Source organism: Bufo gargarizans, chromosome 2 (genome assembly GCF_014858855.1).
Source record: "Bufo gargarizans isolate SCDJY-AF-19 chromosome 2, ASM1485885v1, whole genome shotgun sequence".
In the NCBI taxonomy this organism is placed as follows: Eukaryota; Metazoa; Chordata; class Amphibia; order Anura; family Bufonidae; genus Bufo; species Bufo gargarizans.
In genome coordinates this window covers 686,634,221-686,653,561 of record NC_058081.1, presented here as the reverse complement: position 1 = coordinate 686,653,561, position 19,341 = coordinate 686,634,221, and the positions used below count along the sequence as shown (strand labels likewise).

General features: G+C 43.2%; 1 protein-coding gene across 1 annotated transcript in view; it reads right to left on the bottom strand.

Moving 5' to 3' along the window:
• The window catches only part of LOC122926307 (trypsin-like), a 67,640-nt gene extending 52,089 nt beyond the window's left edge, over positions 1–15,551 (bottom strand). The window contains exons 1-4 of the mRNA XM_044277680.1: positions 15,491–15,551; positions 15,246–15,350; positions 8,686–8,845; positions 8,283–8,536 (exon numbers count right to left, since the gene is read on the bottom strand). Coding sequence (XP_044133615.1) covers positions 8,283–8,536; positions 8,686–8,845; positions 15,246–15,350; positions 15,491–15,551 — 580 coding nt within the window. The remainder of the gene's footprint in view (positions 1–8,282; positions 8,537–8,685; positions 8,846–15,245; positions 15,351–15,490) is intronic.
• Between the last annotated feature and the right edge of the window lie 3,790 nt (positions 15,552–19,341).

Genomic DNA, 19,341 nt, shown 5'->3' with positions numbered 1-19,341 from the left:
TGAGTCAACTGAAACTTGTAGTGCTTCTGGATTAAGTACAACTGTGACAAAGAAAAGTTTATTTAAACTGGAAAGGCGCATTTCTAAGCTAAGAGATGAGATAAAGATAGAGGCTGATCCCAAGAAAAAGCTGATGAAGTATGAATGCCTGGATGACTGCACACGTGAACTGGATATATTAAAAGACAAATTAGATACAGGTAAAAACACAATACCTAAAGTGGAAAGCTGGGCAATGGAGAAAAAGAGGGAGGCCAGAGCCCAGAATGTGAAGATAAAAGAAATCATAGAAATAAAAAGTAAAGATTACGGCGATGTGCATAATATGGTGAAGCAAGGAAGCGCTCAGAGATGTGTGGGTGCAGCGCCTGGAGGGTCACTGCTTTCAGGGTCACTATGTATGGGGTCTGAGCAGTCAGTCTCTGAAAATGCTGGGAATACTATGGAGCAAAGTGAGCCATCCAACAAGGAGTTAATTGCAGTGGACTCAGCTTGTTTCTCTGGTGAAGTGAATGAGAACAGCAATCCTGTGTGTGAGCAGGAGAGTGCTTCATGTATGGACATTGTGGGTGAGACCCGGCTCAGCGCTGTGGAGGAGACCCCGCTCAGTGCTGTGGAGGAGACCCCGCTCAGTGCTGTGGAGGAGACCCCGCTCAGTGCTGTGATTGAGACCCCGCTCAGTGCTGTGGGTGAGACCCCGCTCAGTGCTGTGGAGGAGACCCCGCTCAGTGCTGTGGAGGAGACCCCGCTCAGTGCTGTGATTGAGACCCCGCTCAGTGCTGTGATTGAGACCCCGCTCAGTGCTGTGATTGAGACCCCGCTCGATCGGCTCTCAGAGGAGACAACTGCACAGATTGGAGCAGACATGGAGGTCAGTATACAGGACCCTCAGCCGTCCACAATGTCAGCTGCACAGCAGTCTGGAGCAGACACAGGTGGATCTGCAGGACAATCTGGAGTCAGTAAGCCTGTAGAGGAGAGGCCCAGCACTGATCCTCCTGCTGACCGTCCACAATTCAGGAGACTGTTCTCCAATGTTACAAGGCCGGCTAACCCTCCACCTCAGAGGAGGAATGCTGTACGGATTAAGTATACGGGTCCAGAAGAAAACCTCCCCTCCAGACTGTACATAGGGAAAGTTCTTCTGAAGGACTTCATGAAATTTAAGGCATCTGAGGTATACGCCCTGATCCATATCCCCTCCAGCAGGATCTTTGACATCAGCTTTAAGCTTCAGTATGATTTGGACTTATTCTGGAATATATACAATGACACAAAAGAACAGTCAATCTGGGAGCATCTACAGGTGATCCAGCTGTCCAAGCCTCAGGTAGTGAGGGCCACCATCTTGTTCCAGTCTGAGGTGGTGGCACTGGCAGATCTGGAGCACTGGCTGAGCAGACAGTGTCTGTTGAAGAGTCATCCTGTAAAAATCTATGATGAGGAAGACATCTGGAATGGCGGATACACCGTGATGATACAGCTAGCGCAGAACAATGGTGTGACCAGACATCTGCCACACTCCTTCTACCTGGGCTCAGAGAGGGGGATATGCTACTACCCCGGTCAGCCGCGGCTGTGTCACAGATGTGGGGGCAGGCACCTCGCCATCAACTGCTCCCGTATTAAGTGCTCATTTTGTGGACAGTTTGGTCATTCAAAGGACGACTGTACAGGTCCGGTCATCTGTAACCTGTGTTTAGGATCTGGTCATACGTTCCGGGACTGTCCGCATGCAGATCATAATAAAGGCAGTGATGAGATCTTCTCAGAGGCCATGGAGGAAAGTCAGGAGGATGTCACTGCAAGAGCAGATACAGCCCCAGAAACTGGTAATCGTCCTGCTGAAGTAATGCAAAGTACTAGTGACCCTGCTGTAGAGAGTGGTGACCCTCCTGATGCACTACAAGTACCGGCAGAGTTGGAGACTGATAGCCAAACTACTCCATTACAAGTAACAACATCTGCTGAACCACAAATACCAGCTATTGAAAAGGCTTTGATATCCAGAAATCCTGCTGTGGAAACTAAAGTACCATCTGTAGCACTACAAGTACCAGTCACTGAAGAGAATTCTCATCTGCAGAGTAAAGTGACCAGTAAACCAGTTGCCAAACCACCTAAAGAACTGCCCTCTACGTCTACAAAGCCTGATGGTCCAGCTGCAGGGCTCAGGAAGCTCAGGAGGTCCTCTGTGGATGAAGAGGGGTTCCAGACTGTTAAAAGAAAGAACAGCGCTACAGCAAAGAAAACCCCGGATCCGCCAGTGCTGGCCATAACCTCCGGGCAGTATGGTGCGCTAGGGGAAGAAGAGTCAGAAGAAAAGATTGAAATGGACTATGTTTCTTCACATAACCCTGATGGTGACCCTCTGGAAGATGAACCTGGCCCTTCAGTGTCCACCAAAAGATGGGGTTCTAAAGGTCACAGTAGTGGAAGGAGAAAAAAGAATAAGAAAAACTAAGTGACCTGGATGAGGCTGAGAATCAGCTCTATAAATGTGAACAGTGTGAAGACCAAGAACAGGCGGCAGGCGATCTACCAACGTCTGTCTCAGGAGAGATCTGACATCTTCTTCTTACAGGAGACTTATTTGAAGAGCAATGCTCAGGTGTTTGCAGCCAAGAGAGACTGGAGACATGGAGCATCGTTCTGGTCCTTTGGGCTGGAGAGAAATGATGGTGTGGCGATTCTCTTCAATAAGATGGAAGTTGAGGTGGAGAGAGTCCTGGAGATCTGTCCGGGCCGCTGTCTGATGCTGGACTTCATACTGGACACTGTGTATTATAGAGCCATTAATGTCTATGCTCCTCAGACTAGAAAGGAGAGGAGGGAATTGTTCCAGCAGATGAAGCCATATTGTTTTACATCCAGGGTGTTTATAATGTGCGGGGATTTTAATAGTGTCTCCTGTAATGTGGACCGTTCCAGTAGTCATAAGCAATTGAAATATGATGAGAACTTCCTTAACAATATAGTCCAGCAGGCTCATTTAGTGGATCCCTATGGTTTGCGTGGCTCCAATAGAGCCTACACTTACCATAAGGCCGGTAACGCCAGTAGAATAGACCGGGTGTATATAAAACGTGAAGTGAGGAGCTCTGACTACAGGACGAGTCCCATAGAGTTCTCTGACCATTGTATGGTGAGTGTCACGCTGGATCTGGCCGGGGCCGTGGTCTGTGGTAGGGGCTACTGGAAGGTGAATGGCTCGGTGCTGCAAGATCCAGGGTTTAGAGAGGCCTTTACCACCTTCTATAATGACCGGAGGACCACCCAGTGTATGTGTGATGACACAGCGGAGTGGTGGGAGTGTATGAAGGGTGATATCAAGCAGTTTCTGATACGTGCTGCGAGGAGGCATAGTAATGTTGAGTATATGAGGTATTCTGCACTGAGGCTGCAGCTAAGCCGGGTATATGGTAAGATCAATAGTGGTGAGAAGATAGATGGTAAATACGTCAGCCAGATAAAGCAGGAGATGCGGGAGCTGCAGTATGACCGCCTCAAGTCTCTCAAAGCAGAGGGGCAGTTTGATAATTGGGGGGTTCACAACCCAGACCCCTATATTGCCTGTAAGAACAGGGTTAATAAGAAGCTTATGACCAGCCTGTTAGATGAGCATGGGGTGGAGCAGTCAGATCAGACTAAACTCCACAAGATTATTGGAGATTATTATAAAAATCTGTTTAAAGGCAGTCAGATAAGTGGTGACAGCATCAGAACTTACCTGAAAGGCGTCAAACTCCCTAAACTAGATCATGCACAAGCAGATGGCTTGGCCGAGCCAATAACTGAGGAGGAGGTGAAGAGGAGCATTGACTCCTTAAAAACCAAGAAGAGCCCGGGCCTGGACGGTCTGACCAGTGAATTCTATAAGGAGTTTAGAGATATATTAGCCCCAGACCTGGCGCAGGTCTATAATGATTGCCTCTCTGCCAGGAAACTTCTGCAGTCACAGTATAAATCTGTTCTGGTTCTCCTGGCAAAGAAAGGAAATCTAAAAGACTTAAAAAACTGGCGTCCATTGTCCTTACTGAACACCGATTATAAAGTCTTGGCCAAGATCTTGTATCACAGGCTGAGTGCGGTGGCAGATGACCTGATCATCTCCAACCAGACGTGTGGTGTGAAAGGCCGGACTATAGAGGACTCATTGCTGCTGGTGAGGGAAGCAGTGACCTACATCAGGCAGCACAGTGGAGGAGCATATGTGGTTGGGTTAGACCAGAGCAAGGCCTTTGACAGAGTCCATGATGACTACCTGTACCAGGTGTTGTTGGAGTATGGCCTTCCTGCACGCTTCGTACAATGGCTGCAGGTTCTCTATATGGAGGCGGTAAGCCAGCCTCTGATTAATGGTCACTTGGCAGAACCCTTTAGGATCATGTCTGGTGTAAGGCAGGGCTGCCCTCTAAGCCCATTATTGTACGTCTTCAGTTTGGATCCTTTTTTAAGAAAGTTGCAGGATAATAGAAATCTCTTGGGGTTAGAATGTCACCTACAGAGTAAAAGAGTGGACATAAAGTTCTGTGCTTATGCGGACGATGTGACGGTTCTGGTCTCGTCTAGTGAGGACTGTGCGGCCCTACAACAGGAGATAGCAGCTTTCTCTCGAGTGTCAAATTCTGCTGTGAATATGGATAAGAGCGAGGCGTTGTGGCTGGGGGGTGACCATGGGGTCTTCTCAGTGCCCTTTAGAACAGTGCAGGACAAGATAAAGATTTTGGGGATTCAGTTTGGAACTGTAGATGATGGGAAAGTGAACTGGGAGGAGAAGCTGGCGGTGTGTGAGCAGAAGGTGCAGTGCTGGAGGCACTGGAAGCTGACCTATCAGGAGAAGATCCGCCTGCTGAAAAGCTTCCTGCTCCCGCTATTCCTCTATGTCAGTGTGGTGTTCCCAGTGCCCGATAAGTTACTTACTAGACTGACCAATATCTTCTTCCACTTCTTGTGGGGTAATAGGGTGAATATAGTCAGGAGGAACATTGTCTATCTCCCCCAGAAGGAGGGTGGCCTGTCCATGCCCTGCCCAGAGCTCTTCTTTAACTTAATGTTTCTGATGAGGAATTTCTCATTTTGTAAGAGTTTAGAGTTGAAGCTGTGGAGTCGTCTGTTTAAGAACCAGATACAGCATTTTGTCTCTGTGTGGTCGGTAGGTGACCCCATTAAGAGGATCTCGGGGCGCATTAAGAATAACGTTTCCTGGTACGCGGTACAAGCAATTAGCAAGATCATTAAATGGAAAATCTTATATGGTGAAGTAAAGCAGCTCAGTAGGAAAGAGATGTATAGGAACCTGCTGTCGTCTCAGTTTAGTGCCCATATCCAGCTGAGGAACGCCCCGAACCTGGATGTAAAACAGGCTGTGAAAATCCTGGAGGACCCCAGAGTCCCCGCTCACATGAAGGATGTGTCATGGCTGGCATTTCATGGTAAAATGTATGTCAGGGACAATCTAAAGTGTAGAAATGTGCCAGACAGATCCTGCCCTAGAGAGCAATGCCGTCAGGTACTGGAGACCATGGAGCATCTTCTGCTGGACTGTCCGTTCAGTGTCCAGGTATGGGAGGCCGTGTCACGGTCCCTTCAGTTACCACATCTAGTGGGACAGCCGTATAATCAGCTTTTGTATGGAGACTTCCCCCCAGATCTCAGACAATACAGCAGAAGTGCCCTGTATGTAGTGAATGTGGTGACCATGTACCATCTGTGGTGTGCGCGGTGCTGCCTGGTCATCAACAGAGAGCTCCTGACCTGTGATAAAATCTCATATAATATCCTGGAAAGTCTGAAGATGATATATAAGAAGGACTTGAAAAATAACCGCAATAACATGTACTGGAGGAACATCCATGTGTCAGCAATTGTATAATGCATTGTGATGTCACTTTATATTTATTCTTTTCTATGATTTTATAGTAAGTGTATTGTAATATTTTGTTGCCTGTTTTTAAATAAAAAGATCATTATAGTAGTTATATTCTTGCACATAGGAGGCAGTATTATAGTAGTTATATTCTTGTACATAGGAGGCAGTATTATAGTAGTTATATTCTTGTACATAGGAGGCAGTATTACAGTAGTTATATTCTTGTACATAGGAGCAGTATTATAGTAGTTATATTCTTGTACATAGGAGCAGTATTATAGTAGTTATATTCTTGCACATAGGAGGCAGTATTATAGTAGTTATATTCTTGTACATAGGAGGCAGTATTATAGTAGTTATATTCTTGTACATAGGAGGCAGTATTACAGTAGTTATATTCTTGTACATAGGAGCAGTATTATAGTAGTTATATTCTTGTACATAGGAGCAGTATTATAGTAGTTATATTCTTGTACATAGGAGGCAGTATTATAGCAGTTATATTCTTGTACATAGGAGCAGTATTATAGTAGTTATATTCTTGTACATAGGAGCAGTATAATAGTAGTTATATTCTTGCACATAGGAGGCAGCATTATAGTAGTTATATTCTTGTCCATAGGAGGCAGTTATAGTAGTTATATTCTTGTACATAGGAGGCAGTATTCTAGTAGTTATATTCTTGTACATAGGAGCAGTATTATAGTAGTTATATTCTTGTACATAGGAGCAGTATTATAGTAGTTATATTCTTGTACATAGGAGCAGTATTATAGTAGTTATATTCTTGTACATAGGAAGCAGTATTATAGTAGTTATATTCTTGTCCATAGGGGGCAGTATTATAGTAGTTATATTCTTGTACATAGGAGGCAGTATTATAGTAGTTATATTCTTGTACATAGGAGCAGTATTATGGTAGTTATATTCTTGTACATAGAAGCAGTATTATAGCAGTTATATTCTTGTACATAGGAACAGTATTATAGTAGTTATATTCTTGTACATAGGAGCAGCATTATAGGAGTTATATTATTGTACATAGGAGCAGTATTATAGTAGTTATATTCTTGTACATAGGAGGCAGTATTATAGTAGTTATATTATTGTACATAGGAGCAGTGTTATAGTAGTTATATTATTGTACATAGGAGGCAGTATTATAGTAGTTATATTCTTGTAGATAGGAGGCAGTATTATAGTAATTATATTCATGTACATAGGAGCAGTATTATAGTAGTTATATTCATGTACATAGGAGCAGTATTATAGTAGTTATATTCTTGTACATAGGAGGCAGTATTATAGTAGTTATATTCTTGTACATAGGAGGCAGTATTATAGTAGTTATATTCTTGTACATAGGAGCAGTATTATAGCAGTTTTAGTCTTGTACATAGGAGCAGTATTATAGTAGTTATATTCTTGTACATAGGAGCAGTATTATAGCAGTTATACACTTGTACATAGGAGGCAGTATTATAGTAGCTATATTCTTGTACATAGGAGCAGTATTATAGTAGTTATATTCTTGTACATAGGAGGCAGTATTATAGTAGTTATATTCTTGTACATAGGAGCAGTATTATAGTAGTTATATCCTTGTACATAGGAGGCAGTATTATAGTAGTTATATTCTTGTACATAGGAGTTAGTATTATAGTAGTTATATTCTTGTACATAGGGGGCAGTATTATAGTAATTATATTCTTGTACATTTGAGGTAATATTATAGTATGTTACAATATAGTCTTGTACATAGGAGCAGTATTATATTAGTTATATTCTATTACATAGAGAGCAGTATTATAGTAGTTATATTCTTGTATATAGGAGAAGTATTATAGTAGTTATATTCTTGTACATAGGAGCAGTATTATAGTAGTTATATTCTTGTACATAGGAGCAGTATTATAGTAGTTATATTCTTGTACATATGAGCAGTATTATAGTAGTTATACTCTTGTACATAGGAGCAGTATTATAGTAGTTATATTCTTATACATAGGAGGCAGTATTATAATAGTTATATTCTTGTACATAGGAGCAGTATTATAGTAGTTATATTCTTGTACATAGGAGCAGTATTATAGTAGTTATATTCTTGTACATATGAGCAGTATTATAGTAGTTATACTCTTGTACATAGGAGCAGTATTATAGTAGTTATATTCTTGTACATAGGAGGTAGTATTATAGTAGTTATATTCTTGTACATAGGATGCAATATAAATGTAGTTATATTGCACATATGGAGCAGAATTATAGAAGTTATCTTTTTATGCATGGGACAGTATTATATTTATTATAAGTAGAGCAGGAGTATTATTTTTGGAATCTGTATTTAAAGGCCATTGTTGTTGACAGAAATTGTATAAGTAATGTTGAATATCTGTATATTTGTTGTTACCCTGAGGGCTGGTGGTTGTCCCCCATCCTGAGATTGAACAGTCTTCATCTTCCTCTATCACACTTGAGCACAAGGGTATGATAGCCACATATTCATTAAGTATAGCCGGTGATGCCAGTTTCAGGAGCATAATGTCATTGTCATCTGTCTTAATATTGTATTCCCCATGAATACATATTTTCACAGCATATGTTAACTGCTCTGTTTCTTCAGCATTTGTCAGATTATGTTTTCCGAGACGAACCTGGATGTTCCTATTGAGCAAAAATATTAAAGTTAATGAAAAACTCAGCTCTGCTACATATGGACTACTTATTGTATGACCTTGTATATTTAATGGTCAGTCTTTTTGCATAGACTTTACAGAGAACCAACAGGTAATGCAGATAAACAGGACACTTACGATGCATTGCAGTGAGCAGCTGTCAATACCCAGGATTCATTTATGAGCACTCCCCCGCAGATGAATGTACCAAAATAGTAGAGCGCCACCTGCCATGGCTGTGAATGACGGACACATTCCTCTCCTCCTATAATCCGTTCTACGGAATAGGCCTTCACTACTAAAAAGACCAAAATAATACAGAATTGTGCTCAGACAGGAGAATGCCATTGGTCACGTTGGTATACTGTAAATGGTCTTTTGCCTGGGTTTAGCCCTGAAAAATCACCTTAGGATATCAGAGAGCTAAGACTTTCTTTTAAAATCTGATTGCTCATATATAAAATATGAACAAACCATCCCTTATATAGAATAATAGATATATACCGGACATGTGATATTCATCTTTAATAAGCATAATATTCACTATTATGCTCATTAGTAATGGTAATTATTTTTCCATATAATTCACCCTAGGATATCAGGGAGATTATATGAACTTTTATGTAATGTATTCGTATACAGTGGATATACAAAGTCTACACACCCCTGTTAAAATTTCAGGTTTCTGTGCTCTAAAATAATAAGACAAAGATAAAATAAAACAAATAAACTAATATAATGTGGTTGCATAAGTGTGCACACCCTCTTATGACTGGGGATGTAGCTGTGTTCAGAATTAAGCAATCACATTCAGAATCCTGTTAGATAGGAGTCAGCATTCACTGGCCATTATGTAAAGTGCCTCGGATTAACCCCAAATAAAGCTCCGCTGCTCTAGTTGGTCTTTCCTGAAATTTTCTAAGTCGCATCCAACAGAAAAAGCCATGGTCCACAGAGAGCTTCCAAAGCATCAGAGGGATCTCATTGTTAAAAGGTATCAGTCAGGAGAAGGGGACAAAATAATTTCCAAGGCGTTAGATATACCATGGAACACAGTGAAGACCGTCATCATCAAGTGGAGAAAATATGGCACAACAGGGACATTATCAAGAACTGGACGTCCCTCCAAAATTGATGAAAAGACGAGAAGCAGACTGGTCTGGGAGGCGACCAAGAGGCCTACAGCAACATTAAAGGAGCTGCAGGAATATCTGGCAAGTCCTGGCTGTGTGGTCCATGTGACAACAATCTCCCGTATTCTTCATATGTCTGGGCTATGGGGCAGAGTGGAAAGACGAAAGCCTTTTCTTACTAAGAAAAACATTCAAGCCAGGCTACATTTAGCAAAAACACATCTGATATCTCCCAAAAGCATGTAGGAAAAGGTGTTATGGTCTGATAAAACCAAGGTTAAACTTTTTAGCCATAATTCCAAAAGATATGTTTGGCGCAAAAACAACACTGCACATCCCCAATAGAACACCATCCCCACAGTGAAGCATGGTGGTGGCAGCATCATGCCAAGGGGCTGTTTTTCTTCAGCTGGAACTGGGGCCTTAGTTAAGCTAGAGGGAATTATGAACAGTTCCAAATACCAGTCAATATTGGCACAAAACCTTCAGGCTTCTGCTAGAAAGCTGAACATGAAGAGGAACTTCATCTTTCAGCATGACAACCACCCAAAGCATACAGCCAAATCAACAAAGGAATGGCTTTACTAGAAGAAGATTAAAGTTTTGGAATGGCCCAGCCAGAGCCCAGACCTGAATCCGATTGAAAATCTGTGGAGTGATCTGAAGAGGGCTGTGCCCAGGAGATGCCCTTGCAATCTGATGGATTTGGAGTGTTTTTGCAAAGAAGAGTGGGCAAATCTTGCTAAGTCAAAATGTGCCATGCTAATAGACTCATACCCAAAAAGACTGAGTGCTGTAATAAAATCAAAAGGTGCTTCAACAAAGTATTAGTTTAAGGGTGTGCACACTTATGCAACCATATTATTTTATTTTTATATTTTTTTCTTCCCTCCACCTAAAAGATTTCAGTTTGTTTTTCAATTGAGTTGTACAGTTTATAGGTCACATTAAAGGTGGAAAAAGTTCTGAAATGATTTATCTTTGTCTCATTTTTTTTTACATCACAGAAACCTGACATTTTAACAGGGGTGTGTAGACTTTTTATATCCACTGTAGACATTCCTCTGCGAGCAAAATATAACTGCAATAACTGTGAATATGTATAATAATAATCATCTTTATATGTAATAATCAACATCAACTTTATTTACATTGGTCAATATATTCCACAGCACTTTACAATCAGAGGGTATTCTTTTCATATATTTCACCCTAGGATATTAGGGAGTTTAGACGAATGTTCAGGAAATGTATTAGTATAGATACTGCTCTGTGAGCTAAACATAACAGTACTTTTCTCTTTCCTGTCCTGGAGTCCAGGATGACAACTCTTGCCTGGACTGACACATTGGACTGAACAAATCAACTTTGAAAAGATTATTCCAAAAGTATCTTAACTCATTACTTATGAGTAATTTGTGGGCTACCACCGTAAAGCAATAGAAATACTAAATGCACAAACAGCAGCGGGTTCCTATACATTTAGGTCTCTTATGCTAACATAGCTTATCATAGAGAAGCCCTCATATGGTTCAGTAATAATGAACTGTACTTGCAACCAGACAGACAGCTTTTAAGGTGTGAGAGGGCGCTCTTATGTCGTGGGCCCCCATTAAGCTGCACAGATAGCACATCGGGTATGTTCACCTCTGAGGTTAGGATCCCCATACAATGATACAACTATGTCTTGCCCATAATCTGCCATCTCACCTGCTGACCCCAGCAGAGCTGCCACAAGTAGTAATAACATCTCTGACGACTGAGGATATGTCACTAGTACGTTCCTATTTAACCAGAGATTTTGATTATGTGGTGAATTATTAACATTTGGGGCTTGAATCTCAGAGCATAACATCCTGTGCACTACAGAAATCTAAATTTTCACTCTTGGCCCTTGTATTTGTGGATGAGTCAGAAAATGACATTTGCGGCCCTTATGGATGATTGGCATGTCAGCTTTCCATCTCGTATATGGTGATTGGCAAAATAATGGCTAGATGAATGACAACTCATTTTCTGATCCAGATATCTGCCCAGAGCTGTTGTCACTTCCCCTCCCCCACTCTACTTTGACACTAATAGGGTTAGTCATCAGGGGCAAAAGTGAGCACAAGAAGACGTTGCACCAGAGAGAATATAAAATCAGTGCTTTATTCTATGCATGGAGACAAGCTGCAAATCTATGTATTCGAAGGGGGGGGGGGGGTGGAAGCAGAGCTTTAATACCTCCATTTTGAATGACTGAAATGACATATTGGATATGTTACTGTTCTCATTTCTTCCAGCACTCCACCTCCGGCTGCATGGTTAATACCTGAATACACACAAGCGGAATAATCTCTCCAAGACTCAAGTTTACCACCTGCGCCTTTCCCAGGCACTCACTGACAAGTGTGGCCACATCCAAGGTCTTAGGATACAGATTTGGCACAAGAATCATTACCTGACAAAGGCTTAACACTGCAGGAATATACGCCACCAGCAATGTCACCACAATAATATTTGTACATGATGAGGAACTGTATTATCTGTGAAGCCATATGGTCACTTATCTGTTCGGAAAGCTTTAATACGAATGTCTACCTCCCATCACCATGACGTTCTTAGATGTAAAATTCTGTGCCGATTAATCTCAAAATTTGTTCACTGTTTCCTGGAATGGATATAGAGGTAAATAATAAATTCAGTCTGTTTTCTGGCACCACTAGAGGGAGACGAGGAGCTTACTTTAATGATATTGATGTGACTCTGCTGTCCTTGAAAGAAAGTTCTTCTCAAGAGTTCTCTTCTTTATTCAACCCCTAAGGGTCTTTGTCAGGCAGTTGGATTGGTTGGTGCTGTTCGATTTCAGTGTTTTTAAACTTTTTATTTGCTGTCGCACAACTGTACACGTGGTGGCGGTAAGCTCTGAACTGTAAGCTGACGCATAAAAGCATCGGGTTACATTGCGTGGGGCTGCAGATCGCTTTGACCATGCTATCATTAGACAGCTGCGGTTTCAGTAAGGTCCCTGAGACCAAGCAAAGTGGTCTCTCTGCGTAGCCTTGTTTTAGAGGGTGCTACAATGATCCATCGCAGTGTAAAAGACGGCAGGGGAGCTTTCTTTTTGATGTGAGCATCTCCTGCTACCTTTAAAATTAGCTGTGAGCCTAGAGTCTGTTAATGAACCGTTTTTCATTAAAAAAAAATAAGAAATTAAAAAGTTATAGCTATAGTTACTAGTTTTAGCAATAGTATAGCAGACCATGTTCACACACACTCCCCCCCCCCCTCCCCCACACACACACCTTTTTCATTCATAAAAAAATTAAATAAAATAAAAATATATTTATTAGTTTTAGTATTGTGGATTTTGTGCCTGTAAAATATACAAACATATTGTAATGGTAAACTTACAGAAAAAAGTAGCCTAAATGGGTGGAATTGCTCCAAACCCAGACACTGTAGCGTGTCTATAACAGGGGCAGCAATTTCCTCTGCATGCAGTCCGCAGATAACGGCAATCCCCAGCAAAAAATGCGTACAATGGAGGATGCCGGGGCGGACCGCATGCACCACAAGGGCACCTTAAACAAAATAATACATTGTGCAGATGAAAAAATATAGACATACACAAATCACTGCAAAAAATGCACCAAAATGATATGCAACTGACAATACTAGCTAATTCCTCAAGCCGATGTTAAAAGCTGAGAACTTTGCCAATATCTTCCAGTCAGGAACATATCAGAGCCCCTCATGCACCCTTCCTGACTGGAAAATATTGGCAAAGTTCTCAGCTTTTAACATCGGGACATGGTTTTCATTTGCAATTGTTGTATGACTCTGAGCCTGAAATTTGAAGGCACAAACAGCCGACCTACAGGTTTGTTAGGAGGGCTCTCCACCTGTAAAGGTAGAAGAAGAAAAGACAGATCCTCCATTGTACCTGAGGTGTCCAAGGCGGCTACGAAACACCTCACAGGAATAATGGGTTCTGGCCCAGAGTCACGTACTAAATGAGCATCTGGGAAACAACGGAAGAGAGCATCTGCTTTAATATTTTTGGGCCCTGGTTTATATGTTAAGCGGAAATGAAAGCGAGTGAAAGACAATGCCCAACGAGCTTGGTGGGAATTTAATCTCTTGGCACCTTCGATATACTCAGGGTTTTTGTGGTCGGTGTAAACCGTAATGGGATGTTCTTCACCCTCCAGCCAATTTCTCCATTCTTGAAAGGCCAACTTAACTCCCAGAAGCTCTCTATTGCCGATGTCATAATTGCACTCGGACAGGGAGAGCTTCTGAGAGATAAAGGCACAAGGATGAAGCCTCTCAGGATCCCCAATACTGGGAGAGAACTGCCCCCACACCAACCTCAGAGGTGTCAACCTCAAGGAGAAAAGGTCGAGAAGTGTCTGGATGAATAAGAATTGGAGCAGAGCAAAATGCTTGCTTCAGCGTCTCAAAGGTTTTACCGGCCTCTCTTGTCCACTTAAAAGGGTTCATTCCCTTCTTAGTGAGGTTCGTGAGAGGCACTACTACCGCAGAAAAGTTCCTAACAAATTTGCGGTACAAATTGGCGAAACCTAAGAAACGCTGTAATTCCTTCAGGTCTCTACTTGCTGTGGCCAGTCCAGGACAGCTGGAAGTTTGGTGGGGTCCATCACCAATCCTCTTTCAGAGACAATTTACCCTAGGAAGGGCAGTTCTCTCACTTCAAACAGACATTTCTCGAGTTTGGCGTCATTGATTCTCCCTCAGCTTCTGGAAAACCTGACACACATGATCCTGATGAGTCTGCGGGTCCGATGAGTAGATTAGTATATCATCTAAATAGACGACCACAAATCTACCTAAGAAATGCCAGAGGACATCATTGATGAATTCCTGGAAGACCGCGGGGGCATTACAGAGACCGAAAGGCATCTCGAGATACTCGTAATGCCCATTCATGGTATTAAATGCGGTCTTCCATTCATCACCCTTTCGGATGCGTACCAAATTGTATGCACCTCTCAAATCGAGTTTGGTGAAAACCCGGGCACCTGCCACCTGGGAGAACAAGTCGTCAACAAGTGGAAGGGGTACCGATTCTTCAACGTAATTCAATTGAGGGCGCGAAAATCGATACAGGGTCTCAATCCGCCGTCTTTCTTCTCCACGGAGAAGAATCCCGCTGTTGCGGGAGAAGTGGACGGTCAGATGAAACCCTTATCGAGGTTTTCTTTTATATAATCTTGCTGGGCCTGGATCTCAGGCCCAGTGAGATTATACAGATGTCATCTGGGTGGCATGGTACCCGGCAACAAATCAATGGGGCGAACATATGGCCTATGAGGAGGTAACACATCAGCCCCCGTGGGCTGAACACGCCCTGGAAGTGGTGATAGTGCTTAGGTAGTGCACTTAGCACCAGACAAATGCAGTGAAGCAATCAGAACTCCACCTGCAAATTTGTCCGGTGCGCCAGTCCATCACAGGATTATGAAGTCTCAACCAGGGGAGACCCAAAATCACAGGAGTGGATGGCATGTCCAGGGTTAACAGGCTTAAGACCTTCTGGTGACCAGCCCCCAAAGTTACCTGCAACCCAGGTGTCATCCACAGCGACCGGCCTTCTTGAAGGGGAGAACCGTCCACAGCAGTGACGGAAATGGCTGCTTCCGGCTCGAAGACTGGAATCTGTAGCTGTCGAACCAGAGAAGAGTCGATAAAATTTCCAGCAGATCCCGAATCAATTAGGGCAAAAATAGGATGATCCTTCCCTTGCCACTTAATGGAAATGGTTAAGAGAAGATGACATCTTTTAAGAGGAGGCAACAGAGTACCTAGTGGGTTCTCCTCAATTTCAACTAGGCTTAGTCGTTTCCCGGCAGGAGTAGTGGGCATTTCTTTAGCCGTTGACCAACTCCTCCACAATACAGACAAAGACCCTTGGTTAGGCGTCGAGCCCTCTCAGTAGGGGTAGAACAAGAGGACCCCAATTCTATCGGTTCCTCAGCTGGTTTACAGGGTCTTAGAGATGAGCTTGCTGACACTGGGTGAGAAGCCCCCTCCGGACGATGTTCCTGAATCCGACGATTAGCATCGATTGCCTGCTGGATTGCCACATCTACTGATGGGGGGTTTGGTAGAGACAATAGCAGATCTCTGACAGGATCAGACAGACCCAACCAAAACCGGTGCCGAAGAGCGGCATCCCCCCAGCTGTTAAAAGTGGCCCAGCGACGGAATTCGGCAGCAAATTCTTCTGCTGGGCGTCGTCGTTGTTGGAGGTGTTCTAGCTGGTTCTCAGCCATACGGGTGCGATCCGGGTCATCGTGCAATATACTCATAGCATTAAAAAAATCTTCTACTGAGCTGAGTGCTGGATCTCTCGGAGGTTAAAGCCCCAACGTTGCGGGTCCTTCCTTAATAGAGACATCACTATGCCGATCTTCTGCTTGGTATTACCCGAAGATGTAGGGTGCACCTCAAAATATAAGAGGCAGGCATCTTGGAAATTGAGAAACTCCTGCCTATTTCCTGATAAAACCTCAGTTAGAGGTATCGTGGGTTCCACTGTGCATTCTGCTAGAGTCGAGTCAACCAACCCCTGAACTCCCTGGAGGAGGAGTTTAAGCTCGTCCCCGACTGTTGCCAGTTGTGCATGGATCTTGTTGAAATTCACAGCTGAAATGTTTGTCCTCTGCTGAACCAGGAGATTGGCCGCTCCGGTCAACTCCACTAGTTGCTGCTGGATACGATCCATGATAACTGGAGATTGGGGCCCACTGTTCTGTAATGGTGCAGAACCCCAAGCAACCAGACAGATGTTTTAAACGACAGTGGATTTATTGAGTCAACGATAATTCAGTCAAAAGCTAGGGATCATACACAGGTAATCAAGCTGAATAAGAACCTCTGCAGGGAGAGACCAGGGAAGCAGTCCATGAGCAGGCCAAAGTTCATACACGTTATATCATTCCGAGAAGCATGGTACCGAGTGATGAGACGTCAGAGAATATCCAGGGTCTGATCCGAGGTCATACACGAGATAGATTGTTCAGCCAAGATAAAGTATCCAGAGGGAGGTCACTAGAGAATGGTCAAGGAAAGCAGAGGTCATACACAGGTAAGCTGGAGAGAGAAACGATCACCAACATACACACGGATTGCCAGAACAACAGTGGACACTGACCAGCCAGGGAGATCACCTTTTAAGTACCTGCTAGCCAATCAAAGAGTGCCAGGTGTCGATTACTCATAGGTCAGATGATGATCCTAATCCCTAACACTTGTGCAGCCTATCCCCTAATCTACTTTGAATTTGTGCACAGGTGCTTTTCCTGCCAGCGGCCAGCGTAGCACATAGGATATTCGTACAGATGTAGCAGTTTTAGCACTCAAGCTCTTAACTCATCGTGTTATCTTGAGACAAAAGCCATTGAAAAGCAGTTGAAGGTGTTTGCGTAGCGCATTTAGTTTAGATAACACGTCTCATAAATCATGAGCGTTAACTCTACTACATCCGTACGCTCGGCCGTGTATCCTTTTGTGAACCACTTCTCGAGCGTGCGTGCGGACGGACGCTTGATTGGCCTAGCACGAATACGGGACCATGCCGGCACAGACGCCGGAATGGAACCCACAGGAGATACCGGAGACAGGACCGGCCACACCAGCCTGGCCAATCTGCCTCCGAGACCCCAGTGGTCTTCCCCTCCGGCGCACATGCGGATGCACCACCGCATTTGTCCGCAAAGGAATCGGAGCCGCAGGCTCCACAGACGCATATGTGACCTGTCCCGCTACTCCAATGGGACCCCCCAAGGTCGAGGCAGGGGACCCAGAGGCCCGCTGGGATGGAGTGCCAGCAGACCCACTAAGCACCCCCCGACCTCTCCCCACAGACCGAACCCCACGAGGACCGCTGAAGGCCCCAGTGGACCGCGGAACAGGAGAGTGTCTCACACATACACACTTTTTTTTTCCTTTTTTGCTTTATTTAAAAAAAATTAAACCTAGAAATGTTTTATCTTGAAATCTTTTGTAACAGTTACCATTTTTTAAAATAGGAAATAGGAAAGAAAAATGTTTTTTTTTTTTTTTACATTTTAAATGGGATGTCTGTCATCTAATGGCACAAAAGAATGGTCTTAAGATATCCTGTGAAAAATAATATCAAATATATGTAGGTTGTCTGACAAAATAATTTTGGGAGTAAACACTCCAGTAATGAAGTGGTTGATATCACTCTGCAGGCCTTGACGTAGTCTACACAGCAAAGCTAGTGAGCTGCAGCAAACAGAACAAACATGCCATGCTCTGTATCTGCTCCTAATAATATGTGTGAAAACAAAAAATAAAAATAAGAAAAAGAAATAGAATTACTTCAATGAAACAAAGCTACTGTAGAATGTCACAGCAGCCTGGGCTTAAGATGTCAGTTCTACAGTACTTACATGACTAAAACTTGTGATATCACAGCAGTTAACCCTCTGAAATCAACGATGATGTCACAGAAGCTGAAAGCAGCTTACCTGACTCTACTAGTTGTGATTTCACATGAGCTCGCCTGACTGTTACCCAACCTACTTGACTGAAAGCTACTTGATTGTCACCTGACTAAAACTCACTTGTGATGTCACGTGAACTTACCTGGCTGACAACCACTTGTGATGTCACAGCAGCTTATCGAAGAGCTGTGATGTCATCAGGGCTGGCATTAGAAGGGCAAGCCTACAATTAACTGGGGCCCCCACACCTAAATATGCAAATAGGTGTCTCCCAGGGAAAAAGAACCATTTTGTTAGTGCCCCCTTCTGGAACTGGCTCCCTATGAGTCATGGTCCAACTTTTTAACGAGTCTTGGGACATTACCAGGGAAAAGGACCAAGGTAAAGCGAGGAGAGCAATATTGGCTATAAGGGGCCACTATTTTTCTATTAGAGAGCACTAGTTGCTATAAGGGCACACAAAGTGGGCATTTTAATTATGTGGGGACACAAAGTGGGTTGTTGCTACAGTTTGGAGGCTGAAAGAGGATTTAGTCATAATTATGCCCACCTTTCTGCCTCCAAACAGTGATAACGATCCCCTTTGTGCCATCACTTTTCTGGGGGCACAAAGGTGGGAATTTTAACTGGAGCAATGGACACAAAGGTGGGAATTATTACTGTGTTGGGAACAGAATTGGTCATTATTAATGTCAAAGCTGCATTATTACTTTGTAGGGGTACAAAGGGGCATTACTACTCTGTAAGGGGGAGGCACAAATGTGAACATTATATGTATACGGGTCACTGAAAGGAAAATTATTACTCTATACAGCATAACTGGAGTACTGCTATTATTGGGGATACTAAAAAGAACCATTACTGTGTGTAGACGCTATCACTTTGTGGGGTAGAATAGGAGGTATTTTCACTTTGTGGGACACAAAGGGGGGGCAATTTACCATCGGGGGCACATGTAATGCCTAGGACGCAATATACGGTATTATCTGTTTGGTGCTATTATGCTTGGGGCACCATCTATTGGGCATTGTTGTTTTCGAGAAGCTGTTTGTGTGGCAATTTTTTTGGGGTAACTGGATATGACACCATTATTTCTGAAGTACAGTAAAGTGGGGGCAGTGTATAGCATAGCAGGTACAATGAAAGGGGCGAATGGGGCAGCAACAAGCACAGAATTGGGG